The sequence below is a fragment of the Blennius ocellaris genome, assembly GCF_963422515.1.
Source record: "Blennius ocellaris genome assembly, chromosome: 17".
In the NCBI taxonomy this organism is placed as follows: domain Eukaryota; kingdom Metazoa; phylum Chordata; class Actinopteri; order Blenniiformes; family Blenniidae; genus Blennius; species Blennius ocellaris.
The window spans coordinates 18,783,360-18,801,753 of record NC_137666.1 but is presented as its reverse complement, the minus strand read 5'-3'; the positions used below and the strand labels follow the sequence as shown (position 1 = coordinate 18,801,753).

The 18,394-nt window shown below is 44.8% G+C and overlaps 3 protein-coding genes across 3 annotated transcripts; all 3 read right to left on the bottom strand.

The window, feature by feature from the left end:
* Window positions 1-738: 738 nt before the first annotated feature.
* Window positions 739-2,865, bottom strand: fosaa (v-fos FBJ murine osteosarcoma viral oncogene homolog Aa; the record flags this gene model as incomplete). Its single annotated transcript, XM_080512789.1, has 4 exons — window positions 2,761-2,865; window positions 1,914-2,141; window positions 1,488-1,595; window positions 739-1,407 (listed from the first exon to the last, which is right to left on the bottom strand). Exons 1-4 carry the CDS (start codon window positions 2,848-2,850, stop codon window positions 739-741), a joined length of 1,095 nt encoding a protein of 364 aa, XP_080368915.1. The 5' UTR covers window positions 2,851-2,865.
* Window positions 2,866-4,984: 2,119 nt separating this feature from the next.
* mlh3 (mutL homolog 3 (E. coli)) lies at window positions 4,985-13,029 on the bottom strand. Its single transcript, XM_080513409.1, has 12 exons — window positions 10,322-13,029; window positions 10,088-10,189; window positions 9,912-9,991; window positions 8,729-8,833; window positions 8,545-8,629; window positions 8,389-8,457; window positions 8,195-8,303; window positions 5,735-5,894; window positions 5,633-5,656; window positions 5,473-5,551; window positions 5,226-5,377; window positions 4,985-5,136 (listed from the first exon to the last, which is right to left on the bottom strand). Exons 1-12 carry the CDS (start codon window positions 12,759-12,761, stop codon window positions 5,065-5,067), a joined length of 3,477 nt encoding a protein of 1,158 aa, XP_080369535.1. The 5' UTR covers window positions 12,762-13,029; the 3' UTR covers window positions 4,985-5,064.
* A 1,411-nt stretch (window positions 13,030-14,440) lies between these two features.
* acyp1 (acylphosphatase 1, erythrocyte (common) type) lies at window positions 14,441-15,845 on the bottom strand. Its single transcript, XM_080512917.1, has 3 exons — window positions 15,760-15,845; window positions 15,500-15,587; window positions 14,441-14,782 (listed from the first exon to the last, which is right to left on the bottom strand). The coding sequence occupies exons 2-3, from the start codon at window positions 15,578-15,580 to the stop codon at window positions 14,567-14,569; spliced, it is 297 nt and encodes a 98-aa protein (XP_080369043.1). The 5' UTR covers window positions 15,581-15,587; window positions 15,760-15,845; the 3' UTR covers window positions 14,441-14,566.
* Window positions 15,846-18,394: the final 2,549 nt, after the last annotated feature.

Here is an 18,394-nt window from a genome sequence, read left to right as displayed (position 1 = left end):
GTACCGCCGTGCGTATTGTCGGGGGTATTTCATGATTTGGGCTGGTTCTGGTTAAAGCATGGCAACAAGACAACACTGTGAATGTCGATTTATTGTAGTTATCCAACAGCATTAGATAAGCAATCGATGCCCATTTCCACGAATTCTTCAATTTAACAAATAAGTCAAAATCTGAAAGGTAAAAAAATAAATCATAAGTTACATCTTAATAAGATATACAGCATATATATTTATATATATAGTATATAGCACTGGATGTTTTCATGGAAAACTTTCAACATGTTAACGATGAGGTCAAACCACAGTTGGGGACGTCGAGGTATGCAGGTACTGAACGGAGATGGATATGTAAATACATTTACAGCAATCAACACACTATTGACACCAAAACACCAAAACCATACGGTCACATTAAAGTCCACATGACACCGTAGATCTAGGATCAGATCAGATATATATATATGACTTTTGGAAAAAAGTAGTTGGAATTTCGCGGCATGCATTTTTAAAATCAGAAACGATCTCGAGGCCTCCCGGCCAATCAAAAGCCATGCTTTTTTTTTTTTTATAGCTACATCACTCTGTTGGTTATGTATCTGGAGAAAAGTGTATATGTTATCTTAAGTCAAGTACAAGACATTTTCATGGTCGTGTTCCTTCAAGTGTTTACAGTTAAACGGCGGCGTTACAGCGTCCATCTCGTTGGGCGGCGGGGACGGCGGGCCTCCCCTCTGGGCATTATAAGGCGAGGAGGGTCGGGGAGTTGAGGATGTCAACGGATTCCGCCTTGCCTCCGCCTCCTTTGTGGCCGTCCAGTCCCTCCGTGAGAGAGTCCAGCTCGGGACAGGCGAACGTGAAGACGGACAGGTAGCTGCTGCAGGTGGGGGTGGAGGTCACCACGGGCGTGCTGAGGGGCTCCAGGTCGCCGGACACCGACTTGTACAGCGTCTCCCAGTCCGACACCCCGAGGGAGCTGCTCAGGTCCATGTCCGGCACGGACCGGGCTGTCTCCGTCGGGCTTTTGTCCTCCAGGCTGGGCAGCATGTTGTCCAGCAGCCCGTCCTTAATGTCCAGGGACGGCTCCAGGTCGCAGAGGTTGATTTCGGCGCTGGCGCACAGCAGGATGTTGGAGTTCCCGGAGATGGCGGTGGACGGATCGCTGGGGACGTCCATGTCCTGGAGGGAGGGAGCCTCCTGGGTACCGTCCTCTGGGAGTCTGTCCTCGTCGGGACTGGGGGGCAGCTCCGGAGAGCCCGCGGGCTCCTGGAAAATCGACTCCAGGTCCTCCGACATGTGGCACGCTGGCTTGTGAGACGCCAGGATGAACTCGAGACGCTCTTTCTCCTTGAGCAGGTTGGCGATCTCCGTCTCCAGGGCTGCTCTCTCCTCCTCCAGCTTGTCCGTCTCCTTCACACAGATCGACATCCACAATCACCCGCACGGGAAAAGTCACGGCAGACCGAGCACACGGACCACTGTTTACTTACAGCTTGCAGGGTGTCTGTCAGTTCCCTCCGTCTGTTGCGACACTTTGCTGCGGCCATTTTATTCCTCTCCCTCCTTATCTTCTTTTTCTCTTCCTCCTCCGGAGACAGCTGGGACGCAACAGAGAGAGCCCAGTGATTACCTTGAAGAATCCCGCCATTCTACCTCTCCAAACACCACATCTGTCGCCAGCGCAGCCTCTCAAGGCTGGGAAAAGCATGTTTCGCTGCAATGCGTCTAAAAATAGACCATTGTTGCAGACTTGCTGTGACCTGAATATAAATTGAGTGGCGAAGGAAGGCACACGGCTCCACAGGAGCATGCACAATAAGCACCGTTGCACACAAGGAATTCAGATTGGCATATGTAAATGTGCACCACGGGCCGTCCTGTCCAATGGCAGGTAGGCTTCAGCTGAGCTGACCTACCTGGTCCGCTTTCCCCTTTCTGGCAGCATTTTTCCCCTTATTCCCGCCCGCTTTGGGTGTTGCCTGGTGAGAGCTTTGCTGTTCATTGGCTCGCTTGCCACCCAGAGACGGGGAGACAGATGTAATAATTGTAGGCTGGACCATCCACTGGAAATCCGGGGTAGAGGAAATTGCTGTAACTGTTGGAACAAAAGAAGTGTCTTCACCACTCATGTCCTCGCAGACCTCCTGGAAAAATGGAAATAATCCACAATGAGGACGAAGAAAACATTCTCTTTGAATTATGACTGATATTTCAGGTGGATCTTAATGTTGTGATCAATCCATTAAGCAAAAAATAACAACAACAACAACAACACTGTGATCATGTTGTAAATCAGAGGATATCCTGCATGTGTTTGTGTTTTCTTGAAATATACCCGGACCAGAAATAGATCCTCCAGATCAATATTTGACTTTATCATTGTTCCTGACGTCAGCACTGACGCAGGGCTGCTGTGGAGTCTCCTGAATGGATTTATTTTTCTCAATGAACCGCTGCATCGACACGCGCACATTCGGTCCCAGGACGTCGGGATCATAACAACCCGACGATCCCACATTCCCACCGACCGACACGCATCTGCCTGCAAGTTTCACCCACAGTGGGTGAATACAGGGCAGGAAATATGACGTTTTTTGTTTTTTTTAACATTGAGTTAATTAAAATGTCATCAATCAGCCGCCCCCCTCCCCCCATCTTGAAGATGAAAAAAAAAAAGAAGCAGACATTAAAAAAAAAAAAAAGAAAAGGGTAGAAGGGGTGTTGTGATGTGAGAACTGAGGTATATAAATAACGCCTCCGTACCTTGGCGTTGCTCTCTGAGGAGGAATCTGGAGATGTCGCTTCTGTCCCGACAGGAGACTCCGTCCGGCAGGTGGGAGACACTGAATCCATGTCAAACAGAAGAGGAGGAGAAAAAAGAGGAAAATAGAGAGAGAGAAAAAAAAAAAGCAACAACAACACACCAAACAGCCACAAGTGCTGATGTGTGACAGATGAGGCTGTGGCCTGGCTCTGGGCACAGCAGCTCGGATCTCTCCTCCAGGTATATACCTGGTAACTGGACGACCAGGATGCATGCCCCTCCTTTTATGCTCTGCTAGAATTTTATGAATGAACCGGGGCTGTACCATCTGCAGGGGAGGTGGGGGGGGGGGGGGGGGGGGGGGGGGGCAGACCGACTGTCACACCGGCCAACGTCATGCTTATAAACCTTATTATTGCATATATACTATATTATAAAATCGTCTGCGGAGATATATCCATTTCAACAATTGCATTCACGTGCACGCGGTTTGTCCGCCTCGCCAACGCCGCGCGCGCGCGCGTCTTCTCGCCCATTCATAAATATCGGGCTCCTTATTAATGCGATCTGTGGGATGAGAAACGTGAGACTATTTATAAATCCACATGTAGCCATTTCCTGGACGATGAAAACTTAATGATCTGGCGCATTTTTATTTAAGGCTAAAACACTGCTGAGATGAAGATATCCGATCACGTTTTTTTTTTTTTTTTATTTAACAACGCAAATTCCGGCCCAAGGTCACACGTCACGTTTTCGAACCAACAGCTTGAAAATAGACTGAATGTGTAATGTCGTGTTATTATTATAATTTTTTTTGATGATTATTTCCTCAGCTTATTTTGATATTTCCTAAACCGTGACAGTTTGACTTGTAAATGTCTGACAGGCTTTGTTCAGAGAGGAGAATGGGAGGCTGTCAGCAGACATAATGAAATGAGGCTGAATTGTTTACTTGGGAGATGGTGGGGGAAGAGGGAGGAGAGGTTGGACATGTGGGGGCGGACGAGTCACGTGGCATGACCCGGAACTGTAGGGGAGGAGGGAGTCAGGAGCAGCATCCTTCACTCCCCCCTACCACACACACACACACACACTCACCTCCTTTACAGCAGCAGCCAGTGTGTCCAAAACATCCCCTGGAGGATCCCTGCACCTGGATCTGGTGTGGATCTGTTCTGGATCTGGTGTGGATCGTCCTCTCATACAGCCTGAACCACATGAATCCCCCCTCCAACTCTCTGCACATTCCTTCTCCATCTCCGATAACTAATGTCGAACAGTATAAATTGTCCTGAGATCAATAAAAAGTCTTCTTATGCTGGGACAGTTTCCAGACCGTCTGCAGACCTCAGGCAGGAGGAACCTTGGGAGCCTCCACCCCCACCGACCCCTCCCTGGAAATCACTGTTCAGGTCCAGAAGCTTCTCACTAGTCATTCAGCATGATATTGGAACAATTGGTGGGTGCACCGGAAGATTTACCTACAATTCTAAATCATTCACACACGAAGCTTTGAAAAATAAACAAAAAAAACAAAAAACATTTCATAGCAGCAGCTCCCATTCATAGTGTGAGTTAAAGCAGTGAAACCCCTCAGTACACAGATGGGAAATGGATTAAACGATATATTATTACTGTGACTTGAGAATAGCAGGAAGTCACTGTTGGGCATAAAAGTGCAGCTGTGCAGCTTTTCAAGAGTCTAAAATGTGTATTTCCTGAAGGAGGACACATCCTGAAGTGTTTTCTCACTTTGTGGTGAGAAAAAGCGCAACGTTTTATGTCACATTGCAGCGCGTTATTTCGTATTTCCTCTTTTGGAGTACTTCGAAAATTGCTTTTTTTATTCATGTCTGACCGTGAGTTTTTTGTTTTTTTTTCCCCTGTTGGTGGATTGATGGCCGGAGGAGCTGCTTGCGGGCCACTTTTGGCCCTCAAGCCTTATGTGTGACAACCCTCTTCAAAGTAAAGTATCACATGCACGCATTATTTTTTGAAGATTTGTTATTTTCACTCAATTGTCAACCCTAATCCTTTTTTAAATCCTGAGGTGGCAAAAGAGGCTCCGTCTCCTCAAAGCGTATGAGTTTGAACTGTGGCGGGACGCTGGAACAGGAATCGAACATGTAAGCTTTGAATCAAGTTGATTTAATATGTATCAAAAATGTTTAAGCAATCAGACTTTTTAAAAAAAAAGGAACATTTTAGACATTTAATAATTATTTTTAAATTACACAAATAATTTAGCTCACTATATAAAAAACTACAGAAATGATCTTTTAAATGAGACACATCCTCATTTATCTATTTCCAAAAAGTTGCCACGCCTTGTACATCTTCCTCAGCTTTTTGAGGTTGGGCTTCTGGAGTTCCTGCAAGGGAGACGGATGTACAGTCACCACCGGGTTGATTCCATACACGTTTGCTTCACGGGTTTCCAGACGCTCATACGTCCCGTTACCGTCTGGTCTTTGTCCAGGTGAAGAACGTCCACCAGGGGGGCGATGGACGGGCGGCCGTGGGCGCACTGGAAAGGCAGCTGGCACAAGGACAGGGACGCCGCCAAGCTGTGGCACTCGTCTTTACTGAGGGCGCTGTTGAACTTGACGGCGCCTGTCAGATGAGAAGTGTGGAGGTCTTAAACTCGACGCCAAATGGAAAAAGACAAGAAGATCCCCAGGCGATGGAGAGGAGGGACTATTCTTTACCGTGACAGGCGAGGGAGGCGAGAACTTTCAAAACAGTGAGAGGGAGAGTTCCTTTGACCCGACCGGCGGAGCGGAGCAACTGACGGACGTCGTGGAAAGTAGTCATACGCTTATAAGACGATGGTACTGAGAGAAATGGCAGCTAGGAGTAAAATCTCACCTCAGTCTGCTCTCGGATATACTCCTGAAGGCGAGAAAGCAGAGCAGTGAACATCAGGTCTCTCCTTTGTGACGGTAAACCGGGGTATCTAGTGAGTCTTACCTCCACGATGGTCTTGATCACAGACGGTCGGCCGCGCCGCAGCTCGTTGTGCTCTTTCTCTGCGAAGCACATGGGGACCTTTGCCACCGACACTTGAGGCTCCGCAGCCTGAGAGAAAGTCACTTCCAGACCCAAAACCCGCAAATGAGACTGACACGACCTGGAGGGAGACGAAGAGACGGCTCTGCTAGAACTTGTGAGACGCTACAGAGGCTGATCTAAAAACACTCGATTGGCAAAAATGACATTGAAAACCGCCCTTGGTCAGAATTTGACCCCCAACATTAATGCAATCTGTGGAGGTCACATGACGCAACGCTTTTCACAATAAAACAATGAGTCCAATTTATGTGAAATGATACTTTAGACACGTACACTCAAAAAAATGTTCAGTTGATGACAAATTGTTTTAATCCTGAATAAAAATACCATATCTAGATACAGGTGACTGAGGGTTTTTTTTTTTTTTGCAAATATAATATCTGATTAACTTTAATCTGTATATTTCAGAATAGACTGGCAAATTCTTGCAGTTACAAAAGAATCAAAAGAAGGAAAGACTTTGACATTTGTCCAGATCTGCAGTTCAATATGTGATGTTTGACTTGTTGGGCCCTCCAGAGGTCAGGTTAGGTGGATGTGGCCCCTCAACTGAAATCAGTTTGACACCCCTGGATTAAGGAGTCTTTTGGAAGGAGAAAGCCATTCATTTCTGATTTATTTCAAATAACTTTAAAGTGCAGGCTGGAACCCAGTTCTTTTTTTTTTTTAAATAAATATAAACAGTTTCATGTAAAAGCAACATAGGGCAAGCTAATAGCTATTAGCTCAATGTTATTAGCTATTAGTGCATAAAAACAAAAAGATCTCTCCTGTGTGTGACGTACTTTATACGTTGGCACATTGTTGTTATGTCACGATAACAATCAGCTATAAAGGTGTTTGGAAAAGAATGAATGAATGAAAGGTGTTTTTCTTTTGCTTGCCGATTCAGATTTTGTTGAGTATGTTTGGATAATATTTGGATTATGAGATCTAACTTAAGTTTTGGAATTGGGATGTTTTGTTTGAGTTTTCCAATCATCCTCCTTCGATACGACTTCAACACATGTTTCTGGACTGTACCAGGAAATTGGGAGTAAAGAAAGGTTTTGCATGCAAAATCTCCATCAGAAGCAAAGACAAACAGATTGTTTCAGTAACAGAACCAGAGCGTTCTTGTCTAAAACCGGCCGTTCTGCTGACATGGATCCTCACAAACTATTTTCTCCCGTCTGAAACTTGCTTATTTGCCGTTAAGGCTCCTTTCACCAGGAAACGCTGACTGGAATCTTCCGACGCACAACACGACCACATAAATGCACGTCTTTGAATTGAGGTTTTATGGATTTAATCACGGCCTGGGAGGTAATCTGGATAACACCATTAATATAACCGGCCATGACAAGAACGCTGGAGGCTGCATCGCTGCATCCACCCTTTTGTCATTTTTATTGCCCACCATCCTTTAACCTCGCTGCCAAGTCTGCAGCCCGACGTCTCTGCTGTGGCACGGAGCAGAAAATGTGAGGTTGAACCCCAAAATGGTTCAGCTGCAGGGCAGGGCAGGCGGAAACACCTGCAGCCGAAAGCAGCTCCGGAGGAGAAAAGCTGATGCTGCCAAAACGAAGTCTCATGCTTCGTGTCGTCATCGTTTCCAAAAAAAATACAGAGTTCGGTAAACGTATATCAGCGGCAGCAAAAACTGACCATGAATTTAGGAAAGCAGGAAGAGAAGCAGCTTTAAAAACTGTCCAAATATTGCAGCGCCTCGTTTCCTCTCGCCTCCTCCGTCTGTGTTTTGTGGAGGAAGTTTCAAGCTAGAACCTGGACAGAGAGCGCTTTCAATGTTCTTTAGTTTGTTTGTTTTTGTTCTCCCCCTCAAGCAGATTTGAAGTTGTTTTCCCCCCTTAAGGCATTTTTAGATCATTAAGAGTTTTGGCATTTTCATTTTAGTTGTTTGTGAAGTTTATTTTAGGTTGTTTAGTAGAGTCCCTGTTTGTCTTCTCACAAACCTTGAGCTCCCCCAGTTTGTCTGGATTTTGTCAATGATTTACTAAAAAAATGTTCTTACATTATGGCCTTTTTAGAGGTGAGCAACTTCAATCTATTTTAGTTTAAAAAGGCGAGCCCTGTGAGATGGTTCTAAATAAAGAGGAGACCAAGTCCTTCCCTCAAAAATCAGTAAATGGAAGCACACTCTCAATAGATGACTATTGTTTTCACGTCTACACCTCCAGTTTCAATAAAATACAAATGAATGTCAAAGTACACTGGTTTTCTCCCAAAGACATGTGCATGAGGTGAATTGCTGTCTGTTGACATCCTGACAGCTAGTTTGAATCATCTGGAGTTTTTTTTAAAGTTGATAGTTCTCTGCTCTTAGACACGTCAGTGATTTGATCGAGAGCGACGTCACACCTGAGCAGCCTCAGCTCCTCCTCCGTCACGCCGATCTGCAGAGGCGGCAAAACGTTGGACGAGCACAGGCGTCTCTCCCCGGCGACATCCGGGTCGTCCTCGTACGAATCTACAACATCGGACACAGTTTGAATTCTCGACGTCACACATTCAGGTCCAAAACTGTGGCTTTGGTATCAACTATTTTTGTTTACCCGCAACTAAACCTTCCAGTCGGACTCGCTCGTGCGCCGCGTGTTGGTCGACCAGCACCAGCAGGTTTCCTGGGATTTCAGTGGAAACACAGACGTGACGCACTCGAGGTGTTCGGAAAGCCACACAGCGATGGACAAAAGTCCTGGCGATTGTACCTTCAGGTTCAGCGTGTGCCACTTGCTCATCTCCGCTTGTATCGATGAGGCACGCGAGAAACTTTTTGTCCACCTGATTAATGACCTGTCAACAGTTTTAAATCACGTCATTCAGATTTGCTGAGACGCTGCGAGAGAAAGAAGAAAAAAGAAAAAGAAAAAAAAAGGAAAAAGTTATATTTGCCTTCATTGAGTGAATCATGGCCTTAGAGAAGCGGTATGGAAACAGGATGTTGTGGATCTTTACGACCAGTCCGTCAGCCTGTCCGCTGGAAACATCAACGCCGACCTGTTGTCATGGCGACGTTCATAAATCAGCATTAAAAGACATTAAAAAGGGAAGTGGGTTTATTTCTGACCTGGAGCGACACAGAGGCTTACAGTAAATCCTCGTCTCGATGGCGTCACGTTAAGCAGCCACGACAGATCACCAGCAACTCCATTTAGTGAAATATTACAAAATACACTGCTCACCACTGTACCGTCCTCTCATTGGCTACCAGAATATCTCTGACTTGCTGCGATGGCGAGGAATGTAACGGCCTCAATATATGTAAGTTTGGTTCTGATCGTGACTACGTCAGAGAGCTGAAGGAAGATCCGGCCTATATGATGCTTTAATTAAAGTTCTTGGTGATTTGAGGTTTCATACACACACACACACACACACAGTGATCAGCCATAACATAATAACAATCTTCCTAATATTGTTTCGATCCTTCCTCTTGTTGTCAGGACAGCCCTGACAGGTGGAGGCGGGGCCTCTGTTGGATCTTTGAAGGGTCATCAGGTTAGCAGATCCCTCAAAGTGGGTGATCGACTTCAAAGAACAGACAAGCCGCAAAAAGTGATATTCAGACGAGGCTGTGTTTGAGTTTGTAACTGCTGGCGTCTGCCATGGAAGGATTGAATGGAGAAGTGAGTACAAGAACAAGTGCAAACACAAAATAAAATTTGTTGACTTTGGATGTTTCGAGGGAAGGAAAAAAAAGCAAATTAATGAGTTACAGTGAGAAAGAAAATTGTAACTGGGATAAAGCATAAAGCTGATGATGAAACCCGATTTGTCACAAGGACAACATTGTGCAAGAATATGTTGAGTTAGAAATGGCAAAACAAAACCAAAAAAAAAAAAAAAAAAAAGACATTTGGGAAGACCTTTTCAACACATTCAGTAAAGCAGGTGCAGTGAAGTGATAATGTGGTTCTAATGTTATGGCTGATTGATGTATGCATGTGAAAAAGTAAGTTACACGTTAAGCTCTAAAGGCAAAAGCACTCCGATGGGAGTGACAATCATAAAGCGACAAATGTAAATGTGCTGCGTCGTAATAGATGCACAACTAAAAAAACAAAGCATCGTTTACCATTGGAGGCTGTACAAATACTGGATTCTTCCATTTCGAGTACAACGAGGAAAGAGAATTCGAGCCATCCCCTCCATCATCTGTGAAGACACACGGCATGGGACGTCAACACAGCGCGGTCACTCTAGACATCGCGTGTTCGGTACGGTCTAGCGTCTGGCATGTCTGAGCCGTACCTCTACAATCAGGCCCTGAACTAATCACCCTCTCTGGTCTGGGTTTAGGCAGGAAAGGCAACACTAGATCCGCCTGAAACGGGTAACACCTGTATTCCATCCCTACGGTCCAACAGACAGGAGACGCAATGAGTGCTAAAAAAATAAACGTGTTTGTTTTCTGGGTTCAATCAGGCACAGTGAATGTTCCTTCTTAATCCGATTCTGGTTCCATAGTCATGTGAACCGACTCACCTGTTTCAGATATGACACTAACGGCCATATTGGTGATGTCAGAAGTACAACGCACTTCTGCGTCATCCGCCACCGGCTCCTCGTACCTGCTGAGGCCGGTCACCCTGTTGACGTAAACCGTCTGTCCAGCAGCCGTGTCATAGTGATGCAGCCAGTCTCTCGTCTCCTCCCGTCCCTCGTCCTGCTGACGCTTTGCAACCGAACCCGTGACCGGATCAGGATTCAGTACAAGATCAGAGGGATTCTCCTCTTCGTCGCAATCTTCGACAGCATCCTCTTCTTCACTCTCACTACAGACGACACCCTGAGAAACGGTCTTGGGCGTGTGCGCCGATACTTCAGACGAATCTGTCTGCTGTTTCAAATTGCAGAGTTTGGCTGCGAGAGATGCTTTGCTTGCATTTTGTGGCGAGGCCGGCTTTGGATCAGTCACAGCTGAGAGGGTCGGTGGGCTTCTGGAGCTGCCGAGCGCCTCTGACACTTCTTGACAGTCATTGTCACAATTCAACACTAACTTTTCCGTCTGAGTTTGGTTAAATGGCAAATTCAATTCGTCACGTTTGACAAACATCCTTCTGAACTTGTCGAGAGATCCAGAAGGATTATCGGTTGACAACTTCTGACAGGAAACTATTCTGGGAGCCTTAGAAGGAACAGCGGCTGCGGAGTCTCTGTACAGCTTCAGAGTGGATTGGCCTCTGACTGCTTCAAGCGAGATTTTGCGTTTTGATGCAGATGGTTTTTCAGCGGGCCTTTTGCTTTGGTATCGGTCCAGAATCTGCAGACACTCGTGGATGTAAGGTTCAGACACACTGATCTTTTTAGTGCATAAAAAAGCCTCTTCTTGTGTTTCCAGACATTTACTTTCAGATAGTGGTTGCTCACAGTTAATTAAATGAGACTGAGCTTGTTGAATGAGGCTGTGTGACTTTACACTGCCGGCCGAGGCGGCACAGTTTGTCTCTCTTTCTGTTAAAACTGCACTCTGGAGTCCAGGTGACTGATGAGGAACTTCAGACTCCTCTCCGGTTTCACTGACTGCCATTGCCTCATCTTCATCATTGTCGTGATGAGACGCAGCCTCCGGCGTGGCAGCGTCACACCGAGGCTCATCCCTGCATTTCTCATTGTTCAACGCTTCAGTGTTTCCAATCTTCTGACCACGCTCCTCCGTGCAGTCGCTGCCTTTTGAGTTAAAGTCATCTGTGCGCTTACGATGGACAGATTCAGATGCCAGTTTTGTTGCAACGCTACAATCCAGTGCAGGGTTATCAATACTTGCTTGGGGATCTTGAACACTCTCCCTCTCTTGTTCTGATCTCTCAGAGCCAAACGCCGAAGGAGAAACACCATCCAGGTCTTCTCGGATGAGCTCAGCCACCAGGTTCTCCCTGCTCATGAAAGCTTTGACTGCCTCTTCTATACACAGCAAAATGCCATCCCAGTCCTTGAACTCTATTAAGGTTTTTGCCGGTTCCAGACAAATGTCATACTCGGAATAAGAACACTTGATATCGACGACATAGACACCATACATCTCCTGGCTCCGTTTGACCTTTGGACTCCTGGTGACGGCCGGTTCGTCCGGATTGTCGTGTTTGGAGTGGGAACCGCTCACCTGGCGCAGGAGGGCATTCAGCAGCTTGTGGATCCGTGTTTTCAGCAGCAGTCTTTCATTCACATACAGGAACTGTAGGCTGTTATTGTAGTGCCCTTCCACACCGAGGTGCCCGGTCACCTCAAACTGTCCGTGCGTGTGGCTGACTTCCCGCAGTTTGTGTGCTCTTCCGAGGCCGTGAATCTGCACGAAGCGGTGGTAGGTGCTCCTGGCTTTGGGAAGCTGCACCGCCATGGCTCCCGTGCCGTCGTTCTTCAGCGTGAAGGACACGGAGGGATGCACAAGGGCGATGGCCTCCAGCCTGTGTCTTATCCGCTCAGCCTCCAGGACTCCGTCCACCCTCCTCCTCCGGACCGGCATGTTGTGGAAGAAGTTACAAACTATGACGGTGGTCCCTGCAGAGGGTCGCGTGCTCTCTGCCTCGAACACACTCACGCCTTTACCCTCCTTGAACAGCTTGACGTGCGTTTTCACCGACGATGAGCGGCGGGAGGAGATCTCGACGAGTGTCGACAGAGAAACGACACTGGCCAGGGCTTCTCCTCTGAACCCATGCCACCTCAGGTCGTCCAGGTCTCGGAGGGAGCTGCATTTGCTGGTGTGATATCTGTTCCCGACACGCTCCATGTCCTCCGCGCTCATCCCGGCTCCGTTGTCGATCACCTGCACTTTGAGGGCGTCCATGTCCAGCCGGACCCCCACGCAGGTCGACCCGGCGTCGACGCTGTTCAGGACGAGCTCCTCCACGCACTGCTGGAGGGAAGGGACGGCGACCCCCGACCGGAGTCTGCCCTGCACCTCTGCGGGCAAACATTTAATCATGACGGACGCTCATGTCATACACTTGGCATGATTCAGTCGCGTTTCACCCCCAAAGTGGTTAAAAAAAATGTGAGTTGCTAGGCAACGACCGTCCATCGCCCCAACGCAAGCTAGCGCCCACGAGCTTCTCCCGAGCATTTCTTAACAACACGCTAAAAGTCGTGTCTTACTGTCAGTACAGAGACATGTTGAGAACGTTCACTCTCCACGGTTGGTTACAGTCAACGTCAAAACGACAAGTGGACGCTTGGTTTCCATGATGCTAACGCACAGGAGCTAACGCTGCCATTTTCCGGTATGACAGACCCGTGCTGCGTTCGCGGCAGCTCGGAAATACAACTACAAACAGGCTCGCGTAAGAGGTACAAATACTGCGTTAATGCGTCAATATAGATCATTTAAATGATCTCAAATAGTGATTTTTACTCCATATTTCTAGAACATCTGTGCGACTGGCAGAATAAGCGTTCAATGTATTCTGAATGATGAGTAAAAAAGGATAATAAGAGGAAAGAAACACTTCTACAGTAGGACAATTAAAATGTAAACAATTTCTACAGTTTTCCCGAAGCTGTAATACTGTAAAGGCTTGGAGGGTCATACCATTAGAGCCCATAGCATAAATACCAAATGATTGCCACTGGTTTATATAAATTTTTTATTAGATAATAATAATGCTTTTACAGCTTAATATTGACTTATTAAATATCTTGTTATAGTTTATTTTTTAACTATGTTTTATTCTATTAATATTCTGTTCTGTATTGAGCAACTGGAGCAGTGGTTAGCACTCTCATCTCACAGCGAGAATGTCACAAGTTCAAATACAAGCCAGGCCTTTTTTTGTGGAGTTTGCATATTCTCCATTTGTGTGAGGATTACTAGATACTATGGTTTCTTCCCACAGTCCAAAAACAAGCATGTGAGGTTGATTGATGTGCACCAGTGTGCACCTTGGCCTCACCCATTGTTAGCTGGGATTTGTTCCAGTGCCCTGGCGGTAAGATAGATTTATAAAGTATTTTCTGCTGATGAGCCCTGATGGAGTTGAGAATCCTGGTGGGACTTCTGGAGAAAGACATTCCCGTTTCCCTGCAACATACTGATATGCAGAACTTTCTAGGATAAATGAAAGCCAATAAAAGGCGAAAATATGTCAGGCTTTAGACACATTGAAAGAAAATTCCTGTTCTTTCTACCCTATTCTGTTGGGATATGTGTTGGTGGCTTCAGAAACCCTCACTGAAGAAGGTAAATGTGTTCTTATTTCTAATTAATTGGCCTGTTTTGGGTATTGGAAATGACTATCATCACTTTTGATTTGGTGTTGTTGCAGCCCACTGAGCTTTAAAATCGTGACGACGGGGCAGAAGCTCATATACTGTCCCAAACTAAAGACAAGGATGAACAAAAGAAGAAGAAGAAGAAGCAGCCAGTCCTCTATAACCCCACTGTGTCTGGAGGCCAACGACCCAAGAGGAGAAAACACTTCCAGCAACATGAGAATTCATCCAAAAAGGCTAAGCTGACCAAGTTTGCAGAACTAATCCACTTAATCCATCTTTCATTTCAAGTTGGAATTGTACTTCTGAATAATCTTGGCGCTGCCATGACAATAACATTGAAAATGAATCAATGAGGAGGTTTTACATTTATTAACGTAACAAGAGTCGGTGGATGTTAAAGAGACCGTACAACAGTGCAGTACACTTCCGTGTCAAACATTTTAGGTGTTAGAGTAAAAACCTAAATAAATAAAACATAATCTTCCCAGATAGTATTACAGGTGCAGTCTGGAGCTGTATTTATTTCGCTATTTTAAATGAAGAATGCTCTAGGTTGTCAATTGTCTTCTCATTCGTGAACTCCGCCTTGATAATGCGTGAATTGGGGCTCCCGGTGGTTTTCAGCCATTCCTGCATTTCCTTCACTTTGCTGCGGCGGCCTTGCAGCTGACCCTGAACAGTTCCTGCCGCCGTGTTCTGCACCCAGCCCACCAGGGCCAGCTTCTTTGCTTCTGCCTGGAAAACAAAAAATCAAAAATCTTTGGAGATATGTTTTCACTGATAGTGTTAATATAACTTCCAAGAAACATAATATTGTTCAAAAACAATTTATTTCGCAGCCTGAGATCGCTGTTTACAAAACTTAAGATATACAACTTAAAATGTATAAAAATGTCTGTAATAGAATTTTTTAGTTTCTGACTTAAAAATAAATCCTCAAAATGTTTGTTTGTATAAACACATCCAACTTATTGAGGTGATTAAATGCGATCTCAATTTCTTAACTTGAATATGTTTTAATTTATCTGTTATAATTCTAACCATTAGAAGTACATCTAAAAAAAGAGAGAGAGAGAGAGACTATAAAGATTTCAGCACGGGAAACTAAAATATTACATAGATTAATTGCACACAGGATAAATATTTCAAGCCTTTAGTTCTTAAACTTTGGATGACGAAACTCAAACAGATAAATGAAAAGTGAAGCGGTCTTCATTTTGGTTACACACATCCTAAGTATAATTCCTCGTTCCTCCAAGTAAAACTGTTCTGGATCAGGAAAGAAATCTCGTGTGAATTTATATCGAGGCCCCATTAATTGTAGATCGTCTTTGTGTGCTACTGAACTTGTTTTAAACATTTCACACACAATACACCCGAGCTATTCACCGTATTGTTGTCATTTCATGGTTAGATGTCGCAGGAAGGAATTAGCTCAAACATTTAACTAACCTGAGTATACTTCCGAAAAAATACCCCTTGCACTCGGCCATAAATCTCATAATCCACAGACAAGAGGTCTTCAGTGGACATAATGGACCTAAAAGGACGTAAAGGAGGAGAAAGAGGAGGTTTTGTTTACATCCGGAGGAGCTCAGAGGCTAACCTCTGCTATGCTAATAACACACGTGACGGATACGACACAAGTTAGAAATCTTCACAACACTACTGGTAAAGTGTCGGTGCTGCAGAGATCGTGTAAAATAACGCACCTGGGTGTAGTTTTGGAGGAGGAGAAACGAGCACAGTCTGCTCGGAAAGAGTCTCGATTCAAAACATACGGGACTCCGCTTCCGGATGTGACGTCGCAACCGACCAATCGGAAGACACCACAGGATCAGTTGCCAGGCAACAGGCGTAAACCTCGGAAAAGAGAGAACTCTGCTCGACGTGCTGCGGCCTCGTTGAAACTCCACGTGTTTCATCACAGTTATTTCAGTGATCCAGCAGGACGAACATACATTTAGTACAAGATGACTAGAACACAGATAATCTGATATTTAGCGTCGGAGCCTGATTTCTGCCTTTTTTCTTAAAAAGCCATTTTATATTGTAGCCGCGGCTGCATGTATAGTAGTGATTTTTATTGAAAAAGAAGTTAGCTCAATGTCTTTTTCTGTATTGGACCCTGTAGTTTCTGTATTTTAATTCAGAGTTCACACACTGGTTTATACGTTCATTACACCTACACTATCCAAACTGTGCATTATATATATGTAGCATTTTTTTTACCCTGTATGTTGCACAGGTAAAATAATTAGAGAGAAAGAGAAGCTATCATCAAGATACAGTAGAAGACATGGTCCTGAGCAGCATGAAGATGGATAAAGACATTCACCGCAGGGTGTTGTGCCAACCAGACGAGAGGATGCAGATGATCATCCATTCCCAGTGGAGCCGGTCAGTTGCAGAACATTTCCCCAGAAACAAATTCAACTTCGTTGCTCGGATTTTGAAATGTTTTGAAATTTCCTCACGGCCAGGCAATCGTTGATATCTGCATTAAAACAGAGACTCACGTGGGAAGCGCAGTGCTTACCTGGAGCTGGACAGAGAAATCCAAGTAAAAAATAAAAAAAAAGCTCATGCTCCTGGAGGCACAGAGTTCCAGATTAAATAAGAGAAAAGCAGAGGGAAGAGGTAGAGTCCAGTAAACCAGAGGAGCAGAAAAAGGATGCAGACATCTGGGAGAAGCACGTGAAGATCTGTCAGGGCGATCCCAGCCAGACACATGAGAAATGAGATGCAGGGAAAGAATGGAGTTGGAAACAAACAGGTCAGCCTTGGATCAGAATACCGAGCAGAAAACTGCTCATAGATCAGGAGCAAAGCAGGCTGGGGAAATGTCATCCAGCAGTCATTTCATATACATATAGTCATTTCCTATTTCATACGGGAGCAGTTTGCACAGAGCACAAACGTCGGCCCCAACAATCTACCGTCATTCCTGCAACAGAGAGTTTTTTCCTGGAGAGGTTGGAGGAGAAGAAGGAATCTTGCCATCTCATCTGCAACTCCTCCACTCATTCGCCAGTCTTTCTTCCAAACTCAAACCAGGAGCCAGACTCCACGGCTAAAACAGCTAAATTATTATTAATTAATGAATATTAAATTACCTCAATCATAAAAGGCCAATATGCAAGTTTCAGGCATGGATTGTCAGGTCTGCTGTAAAGAATTAACTTTCATGACTGGAGTTGAAGTCTTCAGTTCCATTCTTAAACGGCTTCTTTGTGGATGTTTTTTTAAATTTTTATTATCAGCCCATGTAGAAACTACACTGAACACAGAAGCAGATGAATAATAAGAGTGATCAACGTCAAGGTCGACCTCCGGCTGCCATCACAGTCAAAAACATCCCAGACGATGGAACGCAAAGCTGAGTGCCGCTCTGCTGGCAGCACACAACAACTTACTGGTCATTGTAAATAAATGTGCCACCGTTTCTTGACCGCTGATGATAAAACGATATAAGGCAGCTTTATTTATGGCTTGTACAGAAGGCAACAACAGATCCGCGAGACAAGCGGAGCTTACACAACATTTATGTCTCGGTAATATTAGAAAAAACTATCTCAAGCACATCTTTAAATGCTCAACACACTGTAAAAAATTAAAAATAAAATAAAAATTATCACCCAAGTTGAAGGCTTAGCATCGTATTTGCATCAATTCTTTGAAGATTTCCTCTCATGAAGGCTGCAGATCACCGCATGAAAATACTACCAGTGTTCCACACACACACCTTTGTTTCACAGATGAGGCACCAGACGGTGAGAACATTTCAGAAAAGTACCACAGAGGGACAAAACGGTATAAAAAAACAAAAACAAACAAAAAGTAGCTGTGAGCTCAGCTACATTTCACACATCCTAAGAAAACGGTTCAAGTGATCAGAAATGACAACATGACTCTCGCGGGCATCAAGAACATCAACAGTAAGAGAAGGCAGTAAGAAAAAAACAAACAAAAAAACCAACAACATAAAAGACAATATCAGTAGTTTCATGTTTCACACAGACGTTTTCAATATGGCAAGAAAAAAAAAAAAAAAAAAACCCATGCAGGTTTAACAAGCTGAGTACAGAAACATCTCGTCTGACACAATATTCAACATTTCAGCCGCCACAATGGATCACGATCGTCTCATTTATTTGAATTTATATATTTCAAATTGTACATCCTTTTAATGTCCCTACATGCCTCTTTATATTTATTCATTCATTTTTTAAGGGTTTTGTTTGTCTCGTTTGATTGATGGTGAAAACACCACAAAACACCCCCCCATGACACATTTCTATTATTGATGGCCGACACGCAAGTTCACTTGAGTGTTTCTCAATAAGC

Bases quoted from the DNA above. Each gene is read 5' to 3' on its own strand.
- mlh3 (XM_080513409.1), bottom strand. From the start codon at position 12,761: ATGATTAAATGTTTGCCCGCAGAGGTGCAGGGCAGACTCCGGTCGGGG. The intron at 5,895-8,194 runs GTGTGACGTCGC...GTCTCCCTCCAG, and splicing joins GAGGAGCTGAGGCTGCTCAG to GTCGTGTCAGTCTCATTTGC. The intron at 5,378-5,472 runs GTAAAGAATAGT...CTCATCTGACAG, and splicing joins CGCCTCCCTCGCCTGTCACG to GCGCCGTCAAGTTCAACAGC.
- acyp1 (XM_080512917.1), bottom strand. From the start codon at position 15,580: ATGTCCACTGAAGACCTCTTGTCTGTGGATTATGAGATTTATGGCCGA. The intron at 14,783-15,499 runs GTTAGTTAAATG...TTTGTTTTCCAG, and splicing joins TTTTTCGGAAGTATACTCAG to GCAGAAGCAAAGAAGCTGGC.